Here is a 16,019-nt window from a genome sequence, read left to right as displayed (position 1 = left end):
ACTATTCCGGAAAAACTATTCTGCTCCCGCTCGGGCATAAGTCCTTATTCTGGAACACTGTTCCGGAAAAGGGCCAGTGTAGACAGCCCAGTAGACTTTTCCAGAAAAAAGCCCCGATCGTGAAAATGGCGATCGGGGCTCTTTTCCGGAAAAGCGTGTCTACATTGGCCACAGCCGCTTTTCCGGAAAAAGGGCTTTTCCGGAAAAGCAGCCTGCCAATGTAGACGCTCCTTTTCCGGAAAAGCTGAAAACGGAATAGTGTTCTGTTTTAAGCAGTTCTGGAAATTCATGCCAGTGTAGACACAGCCCTCGTGAATTCAGGTCCTGTCCCCTAGCACGGTACATTCAGAAACTGACAGGACATGCCTATTTAATGGCTTCGTTGCCACGTGAATGGCTCTTCCACAGGCTCCATGGGCTGCTAATAGCCCTGGCCGGTCACTGTTAACTAGAGGCTATCTCCAGGAAGCAGAGTCACAGAAGATGCGGGGGTTGGACATTAAGACCCAGTGGTGCCCCAAATTTTTGGGTGCCCTGCGCAGCTGCGTATTCTGGCAGTGCCCCTTCTCCCCTCCTCCCACCTCTGCTCCCCACCATCAACTAGTGCCAGGATGGCCAACCTGTTACAGGCAAAGAGCCAAAATAGTTGTGCATATTGCACAAATGGGGGGGGGGGGGGGGGAGTTGTCCAGAAAAAAAAAAAGGACACTGCCCCTTTAAAAAAAACTCAGGTTGGCTTTTTGGCCACCTCAAGCTTTTGTTGGCCAGCGCCATTTTGCTTCGCCGTGACAGACAGCTCCCGGCACCGGTGAGCTCAGAGGATAGGGGGGCCGTTTCTAGGGGCGCAGAGGCAGCTTCGCGAGCCACAGGGGAGGTTTAGCAAGCCACACTTTAAGCGGGGGAAGAGCCGCAGGCGGTTCGCGAGCTGCGAGTTGGCCACGGCTGAACTAGTGCTTCCCCATCTCCTAGCCAGGGCTGCTGTCAGCGTCTGTGGCATAATGTGGCATAAAGCGCTGACCAAGTGGGTCTTTGCCCACGAAAGCTTACGCTCCTACACTTCAGTTAGTCTATAAGGTGCCACAGGACTCCTCGCCGCTGTGGCATAATGGTGCAGCGTCACCCAGTGACACATCAGTGTGGCATTGATGCGTAGCCATAATGGTACAGTGCCACAGTGACACATCAGCATAGCATTGATGCGTGGTCGTAACAGTACAGTGCCATACAGTGTCACATTAGTGTGACAGTGGTGCCTGGCTTTAATGGTCCAGTGCCACAGAGTGACAGGTCAGTGTGACATTGGTGCATGACTGTAACGATGCGGCTCCACACGGTGACACATCAGCATGACAGTTGTGCCTCGTTTTAATATGCGGTGCCACACAATGACACATCTGTGTGACATTGACATGTGGCTGTAACAGTACAGTGCCACACAGTGACATCTCAGTGTGACAGTGGTGCCTGGCTCTTACAGTACAGTGATACACAGTGACACATCAGCATGACATTGATATATGGCACTAACAGTACAGCACCACATGGTGACACGCTAGCGTGGCAGTGATGCATTGGCATGTCGTCGTAACAGTACAGTGCCACATTTAGTGCATGTCAGCATGACAACAGCACATTGTTGCCTGGCCATAATGGTACAGCACCACATGGTGACATGTCAGCAAGTTGTTAATGATGCATTGGCACCTGGCTGTAGTGTTCTGTTGCCATGTGATGACACATCCACATGGCATTAGTGAAGCACTGGCATAAGAACACAACATAAGGATGTAAGAGTGGCTATTCAGGGTCACTTAGCAATGGTCCAACTAGCCCTGCACCCTGCCTTTCAACTGTGGCCAATGTCAGATGCATCCAAGGGAAAGAACAGAAACAAAGCCATTATCAATGATCCATCGCCTCTCGCCAATCCCAGATTCTGACAGTGGCTTAGGGACACCGAGAGCATGGGGTTGCATCTCTGAGGGTATGTCTACACTACCCCGCTAGTTCGAACTAGCGGGGTAATGTATGCATACCGCACTTGCTAATGAAGCCCGGGATTTGAATTTCCCGGGCTTCATTAGCATAAGCGGGGAGCCGCCATTTTTAAATCCCCGCTGCTTCGAACCCCGTGTAGCGCGGCTACACGGGGCTCGAACTAGGTAGTTCGGACTAGGGTCCTATTCCGAACTACCGGTACTCCTCGTGAAACGAGGTGTACCGGTAGTTCGGAATAGGCACCCTAGTCCGAACTACCTAGTTCGAACCCCGTGTAGCCGCGCTACACGGGGTTCGAAGCAGCGGGGATTTAAAAATGGCGGCTCCCCGCTTATGCTAATGAAGCCCGGGAAATTCAAATCCCGGGCTTCATTAGCAAGTGCGGTATGCATACATTACCCCGCTAGTTCGAACTAGCGGGGTAGTGTAGACATACCCTCATTGTCTTGGCTTATGGCTATTGACGGACCTATCCTCCATGCACTTATTCTTTTTTGAATTCAGCTATACTTTTGGCCTTCACAACATCCCCTGGCAACAAGTTTAACAGGTAGACTGTGTGTTGTATGAAGAAGTACTTCTGAACGTTTATTTTAAACCTGCTGCCTATTAGTCTCATCAGGTATCTCCTAGGTTTTGTGTTATGTGAAGGAGTAAATAACATCTCCCTATTCACTTTCTCTACACCACTCATGATGTTTCAAAGCTCTTTCATATCCCTCTCCCACAATTGTTTCTTTTCTAGTTTAAACAGTCCCAGTCATTTTAATGTTCCCTTAAAGTGCAGCAGGGGAGGTTTAGATTGGACATTAGGAAAAAATTCCTAACTGTCAGGGTGGTCAAATATTGGAATAAATTGCCAAGGGAGGTGGTGGAATCTCCCTCTCTGGAGATATTTAAGAACAGGTTAGATAGACATCTGTCAGGGATGGTGTAGACGGAGCTTGGTCCTGCCTTGAGGGCGGGGGGCTGGACTCGATGACCTCTTGAGGTCCCTTCCAGTCCTATTATTCTATGATTCTATGATTATATGAAAGCTGTTCCCTTTCCCTAATCATTTTTGTTGCCCTTTTCTGAAGTTTTCCTAGTTCACATATATACAATGCTTTTTTGGGAAAAAAAAGAAGGTATTGGTATTCTTTAAGACCCAGCCGACTGTCGGCCATTTTCATTACAGAGGTGGCAGTACTCTCCGTTCTTTCCAGGTAAGCTCTGACTGGAGGTGCCGGTACTGCGTACCGAGCAGTACCATTACAAAAAAAGCACTGCATATATATATATATCTTTAAGGTAGGGTGACCAGAACTGCACATAGCATTCAAGTTATATGTGTACCATGTATTTATATATTGGCATTACATTTCCTGTTTTATTATCTGTCTTTTTCTTCATGGTTCCTAATATTCTATTAACTTTTTTGACAGCTGCTGCAAACAGACTGGATATTTTAAAGAGAACTATCCATGATTACTTTAAGATCTCTTTCTTGTGTGGCAATGTGTAGTTGGGATTACATTTTCTAATGTGCATTTATCAACATTGAATTCCATCTGCTATTTTGTCACCTATTTTTCTAAGATCTCTTTGTAACTTCTTGTAGTTAGCCCTGGATTAGTTATACTGAGTAACTGTGCATCATCAGCAAACTTTGTCACATCACAGTTTACCCCCTTTTCCAGATTGTTTATAAGTATGTTGAACAATACTATTCACAATACAAATCTTTGGGGACCCGGCTGTTTACCTTTTTTCCATTGTGAAAACTGATCATTCATTCCTACCCTTTGTTTCCTATCTTTTAACCAGTTACTGATCCACAAGAGGACCCTCCTTCTTATCCCATGACTGATTGCTTTACTTAAAAGCTTTTCTGTCAAAGGCTTTCTGAAAGTCCAAGGACACTATATCCATTGGATCACCGATGTCCACATGACTGTTGACACCCTCAGAGAATTCTAAAAGATTGATGAGGTGTGATTTCACTTTACAAACACCACTCTGATTCTACTCCAACATATTGTGGTTATCCATGTGTGCGTCTGATAATTCTGTTCTTTACTACTAGTTTCAACCCATTTGTCTGATATTGAAGTTAGGCTTTCCAGCCTGTAATTGCCAAGATTGCCTCTGGAGCCTTTTTAAAAACATCAGTGTTACATTAGCTAACCTCCAGTCATTTAGTACAGAGGCTCACTTAAGTGATAGGTTACATAATACAATTAGTAGTTTGCCATTTCACATTTGAGTTCCTTCAGAACTCTTGTGTGATTACCATTTGGTCCTGGTGAATTATTACTGTTTAATTTATCAATTTGTTCCAAAATCTCCTCTGATGACACCTCAGTCTGGGACAGGTTTTTAGATATGTCTCCAAAAGAGAATGGCTCAGATGTGGGAGTCTCTCACATCCTTTGCAGTGAAGACTGATGCAAAGAATCCATTTAGCTTCTCTGCAATGGCTTTGCCTTCCTTTTATGCTCCTTTAGCATCTTGATTGTTCAAAGCCCCCATTGACTGACAAGCTTCCTGTGTCCAGGGCCGCCAATGAGGACAGAGGGGCACAAAAGGGGCAGTTGTCCCATGGCCCAGCAATTTAAAAGAGCCCTGGGCGGCATGAGTCAGGCAGGACTGCAGATCTGGCTTGGAGCCCAGTTCCCCCACCATCACTAGGTACCTGGAAATTTTATTAGCAGCCCATGGTCTGCCTAATTGGACTTATATACCTGATGTGCCAAAGTTTTTTTTCTTTTAATTTTCCTCAGATTTGACTTCACTTTTTAAAAGAAGTTGTTGTAATGTTATTGCACCACACAGTGACATTCTAGCATGATGTGAGTGATGCATTGGCAGGTGGCTGTACTGTTATGGCACCATGCAGCGATATGGCCATCATGACATTACTGACATATAGGTTTGGCACTGTAATATTAATGCATCACACAGTGTCATGTCATGACACTTCACATCACTGTAATGTTATGGCACCACATGGAGACTTATCAACATGACTTTAGTGAAACACTGGCATGTTGCTTTAGTGACATGTCAACATAACAATGACATATGGACATATCACTGTGATGGTACCATGCCAAGTGACATGGTAGCATGAAGATAGTGACATGTCATGGTTATATTATCGTATCCTATGTGACATCGCAGTAGTGACACATGAGGTCTTGTGATGTTATCATTACATGTCAACTTGACCTTATTGACACATTAGAATGTTTTCATAACATCACACAATCATGCAATGGCATGTCAACATGATGTTAATGATATATTTGGGTACCACTCAGAGGAGCAGACAGCCACGCCAGGTCCCTAGACAAGGTGGTGGGAAGTCCGGCACCCCACTCCCAGAAGGAGTGGGGTTACAGGCAGCTAGCCCTCAAGGCTGCCCAGATCCCAATGCCCCGCTCTTTCCCTCCCCCCCCCCCCACAGTCTTCAGCACTGCCTGGAATGTGCCGCACAGTGCTCCGGCAGCAGGGGCGGATGAGAGTGCCGCAGGGCCCAGGGCAGCGCCGCGGGGCCCCGGGCAGCAAAATTTCGCAGGCCCCCCCCCCTTTGCCACAGCGCATGCGCCGTGGTGCCAAGGCGCATGAGCAGGGCCCCGGGCAGCAAAATTTCGCAGGGCCCCCCCTTTGACACAGCACATGCGCCGTGGTGCCAAGGCGCATGCGCGGGGCCTCGGGAAACGCGGGGCCCGGGGCAGCCGCCCCGCTCGCCCTGCCCTAAATCTGCCACTGTCCGGCAGCAATTTAAAGGGCCTAGGGTTTCGAGAGCTGCCACTGTGGCAGTAGAGAAGGTGGTGGCAGGGAGCTCTGGGTCATTTTGAATCTCTGGGTCCCAGGTCAATTGCTTCCTTTGCCCCCTCTTGTTGGTGGGCCTGGAACCACTGTGACAGTATTATGCTATGAAATGCCAATGTATTATGCTATGAAATGCCAATGTGGCATGACATAAGTGACATATTGTTAAACAATCTCAGAGGGATAGCCATGTTAGTCTGTAATTTTAAACAAGGAGTCATCCTGTGGCGCTTCAGAGACTAACAAAAGTATATATATTTTTGTTAGTCTCTGAGGTGCCGCAGGACTACTCGTTTTTATTATTAATCAATGTTACCACACTTCTTGGTAACAGGCCATCATGACGTTAATGTACTGATACATTGATAACACACAATAGGACATTCACCTGGATCTATGGCATTGTGATACTGCATTAATGCAACTTCACAATGCCAGTGTACCACAGAGCTTTAGTATGATGCTACTGTGCATTGGTGCAATTTTGTGTTTTGATTTAAAGTATCAACGTAAGGGTCACATCAATTTATGATATCTTCCTGCAGCACAGTGTTGAACTCATACCCACTAAAGATATTTCTACCTGAAGTAAGGACGTTTCCATATAATGGGATGATGTGCTGAGTGATGTATTGATGATATATAGCATGGTGGTATGACTGTCACCTCAATACAATAATACACTACTAGGAACTGATGAGATATTGACACAAACTGTCATTTTCATTGTTTGTATATAACTGTGATCTATCATATAAAGCACGCTATATAAGGTATTGTGGGCAAGGTTATGAGCTGCTGTAAGTCATTGTTCTATCTATGTCATTAGTGCATCTGAAGTTATGAGATTGTATAGTATGGTAGTCACTAAAATGTGCGGTGACTTACGGAACTGCCCAGATATTAGCTCCCCAGAGACAACAAGGGAGGTAACCAATGCCCAGGCAGCTATCGAACAACTATCATCAGACATTGTCCAGCAAGGGAATTGCAATTCAATGACTATTCATTGAATAGTGTGCGATCTCACAACAGGGGAATTGCCCAACCTTGCTGCATGGCTCAGCAATGCCCACCAGATATGCCTGGACTTGAGTTCTCTGAGCACATGGAATATAAAATATAAATTATATGGGGTATAAAATAGGAGACAAAGGCCGAACGATTTGTCCTTTCTCCCCTCCCACCTATGCTGAAGGCAACGAGAAGCATAAAATGGAAACAGAATTTTCATACAGCAACATTAGGGGCCCAATCCTAGGAAGGACTGAGTTTCTGAGCTCCCATGGACTTCAAATGGAGTTGAGGGCACTCTGCACCTCACAGGAACAGGCCTAAATGACCTAAGCACACAAATGCAACGCAACACAGTACAACAGGCCTTCCTTGTGCTTAGAGTACACGTCCATGTTACTATGGTTCCAAGAGTGATGTCATCAGTATGTTCCGACCATTTCTTATGATAGCTCTTAAGACAAATAAATGTCAACAATAGGTTACCAAGGTACCACATGGTGTAGCAAAATCCACCCTACCTCTTTTATACCATTTTCTAAAAGAGAAATGACATTGTGCTGTGTTTTAATCAACTAAACTCAATGGGATTCCCTTTTCTTTATTTTTGGTGGCTTTATTTACATAATGGTCCTCTAGAAGCCAGGGCCAGCCAAGAATCAGATTATAGGGAATGTGATGGGGATGATGAAGACTTTTGTGGGATTGTGGGGCAAATCCTGCTTTCATACTGTATTGGCATTTTGACTATAACACTCATCAACCGTGCTTATGTTTGGGTAAGAGTATTATTATTTTATTAATTCATTTTATTGTGACAGCATGAGCCATTGACGGCTGTGCAGGTGGGGGTGCCGATCGCGCCTTCCGCCTGGGACGCCAGCTGCCGCAGCTGGCCTCGGGCCACTCCTGCTCACCACCACAAAGCTCATTAGCACTTATAGTCTCTCACCCATATTGGCAGTCGCAGCAGAAAGGCCAGGACACTGAACACTGGAAGATTTCCTCTAGATCAGTGTTGAGACCCAACAGAAGAACAATGTGGAGAAGCTTGCACTGCTGCTGCCGTTGCTATTTGTGTTCCATGAATAATCAATTTTATTTTCCAGGACAGGCAGGATGGCATATTTCGCTAGCCCATTTATGTTGTTTACATATCCACTGACTAGAAAATATTAAAAATCCTTCTGAATAGTAAACTCCACAGCATTTATTCCTATTTTTCTGAAACACAGATCCTCCAGAAACACCAGGGCGAAGTGCGACCTTCTAGCAAAGAGACTAGCCATTCAAAAGGTAAATTTGAATTTTATTAGGCTATCAAAGGAGTTTTAAAAAGAGGGATTGTGGACTGATGACTAAAAAGTATATATGATCTTTAAAGAGAAAAGGTTTTAGTTGTAGGGCGTAATAATTCTTCTGTATGAAGCATCCCTAAGGCCCCCACTTCAAGTAACAGGGGAAATACTCTCATTTATAGAAATACAAATCCAGAATTACTTTACTGATCAGCTTGAACTTCATATGAACTCCGACATGAGCAAGGCAAAATTTGATCCAGTGTGTACAGATATGGTGTATCTCACTGTTAGAAAGACAGTGATAAAATAGAATATAAATAAAAGCAAAAATGATGATTAACAGATTGGAAGGTCTGATGTAAAAGGAACCATGGTTGAAGGATTTAAGTAACTGTCTGCCAGGGTATGTCTACACTACAAAGTTAATTCGAACTAACGGATGTTAGTTTGAATTAACTTTAATAGGCGCTACACTAGCGCTCCGCTAGTTCGGACTTAATTCGAACTAGCGGAGCGCTTAGTTCGAACTAGGAAAACCTCATTTTACGAGGATTAAGCCTAGTCCGAACTAGCTAGTTCAAATTAAGGGGTGTGTAGCCCCTTAATTCGAACTAGTGGGAGGCTAGCCCTCCCCAGGTTTCCCTGGTGGCCACTCTGGCCAACACAAGGGAAACTCTATTGCCCCCCTCCCGGCCCCAGATCCCTTAAAGGGGCACGGGCTGGCTACGGTGCCCGTGCCAGGTGCAAGCCTGCCAGCACCCAGCCAGCAGACCCTGCACCTGGCACGGATTGAGCCACCCACCCAATGCCCCCCAGCCCTCCCCCTCTTCCCGGGATCAGGCTGGCGGCTCCCGGGAGCTTGCCGTGGCCGCAAGAGGCGGGCACCCGTCTGGGCTAGTGCAGACATCATGGACCTCGTCCACGATCTCCGCACTAGGCACAGGAAAGTGGCCGGCTAGGGCAGGAGAGCTGCCAGCCTGGCCACCCAGGAGCAGGTGTGCAAGAGAATCAAGGGGGTCCATTGAGACCCCCGACCCTGAGCCCTGAACTTACAATGGCCGTCCTGGGTCAGACCAAAGGTCCATCTAGCCCAGTAGCCTGTCTGCCGACAGCGGCCAACCCTAGGGACCCTGGAGGGGTTGGACCGAAGACAGTGACCAAGCCATTTGTCTCGTGCCATCCCTCTCCAGCCTTCCACAAACCTTGGACAGGGACACCACTCCTACCCCCTGGCTAATACCACTCCATGGACCCAGCCTCCATGACTTGATCTCACTTCCCTTTAAACTCTGTTCTAGTTCTAGCCTTTACAGCCTCCTGCAGCAAGGAGTTCCACAGGTTGACTCTTTGCTTTGTGAAGAACAACTTTCTGTTACTAGTTTGAAGCCCGCTACCCATTCCTTTCCTTTGGTGTCCTCTAGTCCTTCTTTATGGGAACTAATGAAGAACTTTTCTGTATGCACCCTCTCCACCCAACTCCTGCTTTTAGAGACCTCTATCCTGTCCCCCCTCCGTCTCCTCTTTTCTAAGCTGAAAAGTCCCAGTCTCTTTAGCCTCTCTTCATATGGGACCTGTTCCCAACCCCTGATCATTTTAGTTGCCCTCCCCTCTCCCAGCCTCTCTCTTCCCCTCTCCTACCTCCTTTTCCCAGTCTCCCCCAGTTTTGTTCAATAAAGAGAGATACCATTTTGGAAGACACGTTATCTTTATTTTGTACATCAAGAAGAGGGGCTAGGGAAGGGTAAGTGGAAGGAGGTGAGGGAGGAATGGGGCACGAGCCCCCGATGGGGAGGACTGGGCTGGCTCTGCGGGCTTCTGGGGGTGGAAGCTCTCCTGCAGCCCCCCAATTGTCCCCTCTCCCCAGATGGCAGCCTGTGGCAAGTGCAGCCGGGCTGATGGCCGAGTGCTGTGATGTGCCCAGTGTGGGTAGTCCGGGCAATCCAAGCCAGGACTGCTTTGCAAGCGGGGCACCCCTGAGAACTGTCTGTCCGGGGTGGGGGTCGGGACCCTTTAAGCACAGCCCTCGGCTAGCCTGAGACAGCATCTCCACGCTCTAAGTCCTCCTCTGATGCCCTGCTGGCACTGCTTCCGGCCATCCTTAAGCCCGGTTCAGGGTCCACTTAATGTGGACATGCTAGTTCGAATTAGCAAAACGCTAATTCAAACTAGTTTTTTAGCCTGGATCCGTTAGTTTGAATTAGCTTAGTTCGAATTAACATTGTAGTGTAGACATACCCCCAGAGATAATGTGAATGTGGCAATCTAACTCCTGGAAAAAGAGAGGCAGATTGCTTGTGCAAGATTCATTGTTTTATTACAGACAGATCTTTGTTCGTCTTACATGATACACCATCCTCCAGGCTACACAATGATTTGCTGTTGCAGGAAGTTCCAAGCTTACATGTAGTCAGCTACCATAGACTACACCTGTCTACACACAGCTAGACTATATGCTCTTCCTCCACTCATCTGAAGACATGGGTTTTGCCCACGAAAGCTCATAATACTCTCTCTCTCTCTTACTCCTTCATATATATATCTATATATATAAATACATAAATATATATATATTTGTTAGTCTCTAAGGTGCTACAGGACCTCTCGTTTAAGTTTTTTTTTGCAAATACCATAGTAAGAAATGAGGAATTAGACCAAGTTAATCAAATTTGGTATATAAGATATATCTAAGCCTTTACTTTTACCTAGCCATGAACCTCTTCAAGATCGCCCATCTGTGTTTTGCCGCTGCCAGTGTTATGCAATGATTAGATATCCTGCCTTCTCCTCAGTTCATGCACAGCATATTCACTGTTGCAAAATGAGAGCCAATCAGGTGGGACTGGTTATGTTTGGTAGCACGGATTAGCAGTTTCTGAATTCATGTGGTACATAATATGGGCAATGAAGGGAGCTGTAATATTGCTCTAAATGAGCCACATGTTCTCCTGCCCTACTTTAAAGGAATAAAGTAAGAAGAGAAGGTAGGATCGTTCTATTAATTCTATGCAAATACTTGAGAGATATGACCTAAGGGTCAAATTACCCCTTACCCATGTTATTCTGCTTTTAGAAACAGGAAATTCGCTAGCGGATTTCCAGGATCTAGTGGAAGACTGTGCTGCTTATCTAGCTATCATTTGGAGAGAGAGAAGGAGGGTTTGTTCCTCCTGGAACAGATTGGGTTCAGCCCCAATGACCAATGATCTGTTGGAGACCAAGGCTGTCCATGGTTTTTTGGCCATATGTTTGCACAGTGCTATCTTGTCATGCTGTTATGGTGTCTTTGAGTGCTGCTGTCCCACAAGGGGTCTGCATGTTGCTGTGGAGATGTTCACATAGCATGGCAGGACAGCTAGTATATATGAATACAGTCAGGAGCTCTGCCTTAGGAGCCTCTTTGTCTCAGCAAATCAAGGGCATCATAGAATCATAGATACTAGAAATGGAAGGGACCTCGACAAGTCATCAAGTCCAGTCCTCTGCCCTTACAGCAGGACCGAGCACCATCTAGATCATCCCTGATAGGGTGCATCTACACAGCAGGGCTTAACTCGAAATAAACTACATAAATTGAGCTACATCAATTGCGTAGCTTTTTTTGAAATAGCTTATTTCAAAATTGTGCGTGTCAACACAGCACTTATTTCAAAATAGAGCACTCTTCCTCCAACTGCCCTTATTCCTCGTACAATGAGGGTTACAGGAATCGGAATAAGAAGTCCTTCAGCCTGACAGTATTTTGACATTATTTTGAAAAAACTATCTGCTGTGTAGATGCAGATTAAGTTATTTCAAAATAACACTAGTTATTTTGAAATAATGTTGCTATGTAGCTATACCCATAGATGTCTGTCTAACCTGCTCTTAAATATCTCCAGGAATGGAGATTCCACAACCTCCCTAGGCAATTTATTCCAGTGTTTAACCACCCCGACAGGAAGTTTTTCCTGATGCCCAACCTAAACCTCCCTTGCTGCAGTTTAAGCCCATTGCTTCTTGTCCTATCCTCAGAGGCCAAGGAGAACAATTTTCCCATCTCCTCCCTGTGACATCCTTTTAGATACCTGAAATCCGCTATCATGTCCCCTCTCAGTCTTCTCTTTTCCAAACTAAACAATCCCAGTTCCTTCAGCCTTCCTTCATAGCTCATGTTTTCTAGATCTTTAAACATTTTTGTTGATCTTCTCTGGACCTTCCCCAATTTCTCCACATCTTTATTAAAACATGGTGCCCAGAACTGGACACAATATTCCAATTTAGGCCTAATTAGTGCAGGGTAGAACAGAAGAATGACTTCTTGTGTCTTGCTCACAACACTCCTGTTAATGCATCCCAGAATCATGTTTGCTTTTTATGCACAGTGTCACACTATTGACTCATGTTTAGTTTGTGGTCCACTATAACCCTTAGATCTCTTTCTGAGTACTTCTTCCTAGACTGTCAGTTCTCATTCTGTGTGCGTGAAACGAATTGTTCTTTCCTAAGTGGAGTACTTTGCATTTGTCTTTATTAAATTTCATCCTATTTACCTCAGACCATTTCTCCAGTTTGTCCTGATCATTTTGAATTATGAGCCTATCCTCCAAAGCAGTTGCAACCCCTCCCAGCTTGGTATCATCTGCAAACTTAATAAGAGTACTTACTGTCTATGCCATCATCTAAATTGTTGATGAAGATATTGAATAGAACTGGTCTCAAAACAGCCCCCTGCAGAACCTCACTTGTTATGCCCTTCCAGCATGACTGTGAACCATTAATAACTACATTCTGAGGGTATGTCTACACTACCCTCGTATTTCGAAGTAGGAGGGTAATGTAGGCATACTGCACTTGCAAATGAAGCCCGGGATTTGAATTTCCCGGGCTTCATTTGCATAAGATGGGCGCCGCCATTTTTAAATCCCGGCTAGTTCGAACCCCGTGCCACGTGGCTACACGCGGCATGGAGTAGCTAGTTCGGATTAGGCTTCTAATCCGAACTAGCTGTACTCCTCGTGGAATGAGGAGTACAGCTAGTTCGGATTAGGAAGCCTAATCCGAACTAGCTACTCCGTGCCGCGTGTAGCCGCGTGGCACGGGGTTCGAACTAGCCGGGATTTAAAAATGGCGGCACCCGTCTTATGCAAATGAAGCCCGGGAAATTCAAATCCCGGGCTTCATTTGCAAGTGCGGTATGCCTACATTACCCTCCTACTTCGAAATAGGAGGGTAGTGTAGACATACCCTGAGAGTGGTTATTTAGCCAGTTATGCACCCACTTTATAGTAGCCTTATCTAAGTTGTATTTGCCTAGATTATTGATAAGAAGGTCATGCGAGACCATATCAAATGCCTTACTAAAGTCTAGATATACCATGTCCACCCGTTCTCCCTTATCCACAAGACTTGTTATCCTATCAAAGAAAGCTATCAGATTGGTTTGATATGATTTGTTCTTTACAAATCCATGCTGGCTGTTACCTTTCTTCTAGATGTTTGCAGATGAATTCTTTAATTACCTGCTCCATTATCTTCCTTGGCACAGAAGTTAAACTGACTGGTCTGTAGTTTCCTGGGTTGTTCTTATTTCCCTTTTTTTATAGATGGGCACTAGATTTGCCCTTTTCCAGTCTTCTGCAATCTCTCCCGACTTCCATGATTTTTCAATGATGATAGCTGAAGGCTCAGTTACCTCCTCTATGAGCTCCTTGAGTATTGTAGGATGCATTTCATCAGGCACTGGTGACTTGAAGACATCTACCTTTTCTAAGTAATTTTTAACTTGTTCTTTTTTTATTTTATCTTCTAAACCTACCCCATTTCCACTAGCATAAAGGAGACTCCCATTAACTAAGTTGACAAAGGACATATTACAAGAAATGGGGGCCTTAAACTGAAGCAGGGATCGTTAGGATTAGATATAAAGGAAGCATGGCCTACTGTAGTTGTCAGAAGTCATCAATGTGGTGTCCTGACAGGTCTCTTGCTCTGTCCAGTGATGATAACCATTTGGCTATATTCATGCGCTCCTTCTGTGCGCCGTGTTTACTTTGCATAATCAACACAGCAGAGTCTGACAGAGCCCCCAAAGACCACAAAATCAGATAAGAATCAAAGGCACCAGGTCAGGTTTACCATCAAATGAAGAACAGTAATAGTTGCCTGTAGACGCTACTGAACTACTATGCATATGTACCCCGTGACAATGGACCAGCTTAGTCAGTGGGAGGGCTCTCAGCCTTCTAGGCTGGAACAAGACAGCCCCTCCAAGGCACAACATTATACACAGCTACAAATGAGTTACACAACACACCTGATGAGTCAGGTTGCCACCTTCTGTCGTTATTTAGCTACCACCCATCACCATGCACTTGGTTGTTCAATGAAAATATCTCTATCCATCATCCTGTCATTTTAGACCCAGTCCTGAACCTCAGTCAGTATGTCTCTGTTATCTATGGGGAGTGTGTGGGTACCAAGGTGCTTCTTACAAAAGTGTTGTTACATCCCTCTGGAATGTGCTTTCAACCTGTGCCTAGTACCAATTACCGGTTTACAACTGTGCCTACCAGTTAATATTTCATACTATCAGCTCTGTTCATGCCATTTTCCATGAGCATTTTCTTCTTGCTCACAGCTCAACTTTGCTTTATATTAACAAAGTCTTGACCATTGTTGCCTAGGCTTGAGCCTCACACCAGGCCTGTAAAACATGGACTTATATTTCAGGCCCTCATCTTACTTCACCTATGATGTATTTTTTTAGTTTTATTGATGTAGTCTTTATCCACTGATGTAAGCTTTGCCCACTGCTGTTTCTGAGGACATATTTTTTGTTCAGATTTGCCTCTCTTGATCAGCCTTCCTAGCCCTACAAAGGAAGGGAAATCTGAAAGCACCACCACCATGGAATAAAGGCCACTGTGGGTGACAGTGCAGCTAAACTATTTTTCTTCTGTTAGTTCCCAGGGACTCTGTCTGCAAGCGTCACAGCAGGTTCAGCATCTGGGATTTCTTCAGCAAGTTTTTCAATGGGAAAACTAAAAAGCACCCCTGTCAGTCTGCCAAACCTGCCCACTGTTCAGAGGAGGCCACCGCCTGGACCTACTTAGAAAGGAAGCAGACAAGGCTCGTCGCAAAGCTAAACCGGCAGACTGTCTGTGATAGTGACTCCTCAGACATCAACAGCGAGGACTTGGATTCAGAGGCATCCTCGTGGAAGGAAAGTGAAACAGAGTATATCCCCACTATGGCTAACCTTAGGCAGAAAAAGAAAGCACTGAAGCAAAGGAATGCAGAGAGCCACTGGATCAGGGAACAGCCCTGCCTCCGCTGCAAAGCCAAGAGGACAAGAAAATGGCTGTCCCAGCATTTCTATAATCCCATGCCACCTGCTCACGGGAAGAGTATTACATTAGAAGAGAATTCCTCCATGCATATTACTACATGACTTGCCTTCATTTGAGCTGTATTTGGGCCTTTGTTTGCTTGAAGTCACCTGCACTGGGTAGACAGAACCTGTATGAAAACACAGCATGGGAAAGTTCAAGGGAATGACATGTTTCAGTACTTGGCTACAGGCAATAAATGTACACAGCACAATGTGCTGGCTAATGTTCATATAAGAGTGTGTTTATTTAAAATATAAATATCTTTGCCTGGACGTGGCCTAATGAAGACATCTCTTCCCACAGCGGGTTTAACACTGGGGTTCCTCCAGATTAAGTATAGTGGGACAAATTCATTGAGGAACTAAGCTGAACTTCTGCTGAGGTTCCAGGGTGTGACTGGGCAAAATGGCAACAACTGTAGTTACAGGGACAGAGCCGCTGCAGTGTCAGAAGTGAGCCATATTTGTGAAAAGGGGGTATGGCTAGGGCGAGCAGAGAGTCCGGCAGTGGAGCTCCTGTC

At 45.4% G+C, this 16,019-nt stretch overlaps 1 protein-coding gene across 1 annotated transcript; it reads left to right on the top strand.

The window, feature by feature from the left end:
* The first annotated feature begins 6,775 nt into the window (after positions 1-6,775).
* On the top strand, positions 6,776-15,558 carry SSMEM1 (serine rich single-pass membrane protein 1). The gene is made up of 3 exons (XM_025183215.2): positions 6,776-7,607; positions 8,064-8,124; positions 15,071-15,558. The coding sequence occupies exons 1-3, from the start codon at positions 7,413-7,415 to the stop codon at positions 15,556-15,558; spliced, it is 744 nt and encodes a 247-aa protein (XP_025039000.1). The 5' UTR covers positions 6,776-7,412.
* The last annotated feature ends 461 nt before the right edge of the window (positions 15,559-16,019 follow it).

Source organism: Pelodiscus sinensis, chromosome 1, assembly GCF_049634645.1.
Source record: "Pelodiscus sinensis isolate JC-2024 chromosome 1, ASM4963464v1, whole genome shotgun sequence".
In the NCBI taxonomy this organism is placed as follows: Eukaryota; Metazoa; Chordata; order Testudines; family Trionychidae; genus Pelodiscus; species Pelodiscus sinensis.
The sequence above is the reverse complement of the archived record's forward strand: the minus strand, read 5'-3'. Positions and strand labels throughout refer to the sequence as shown.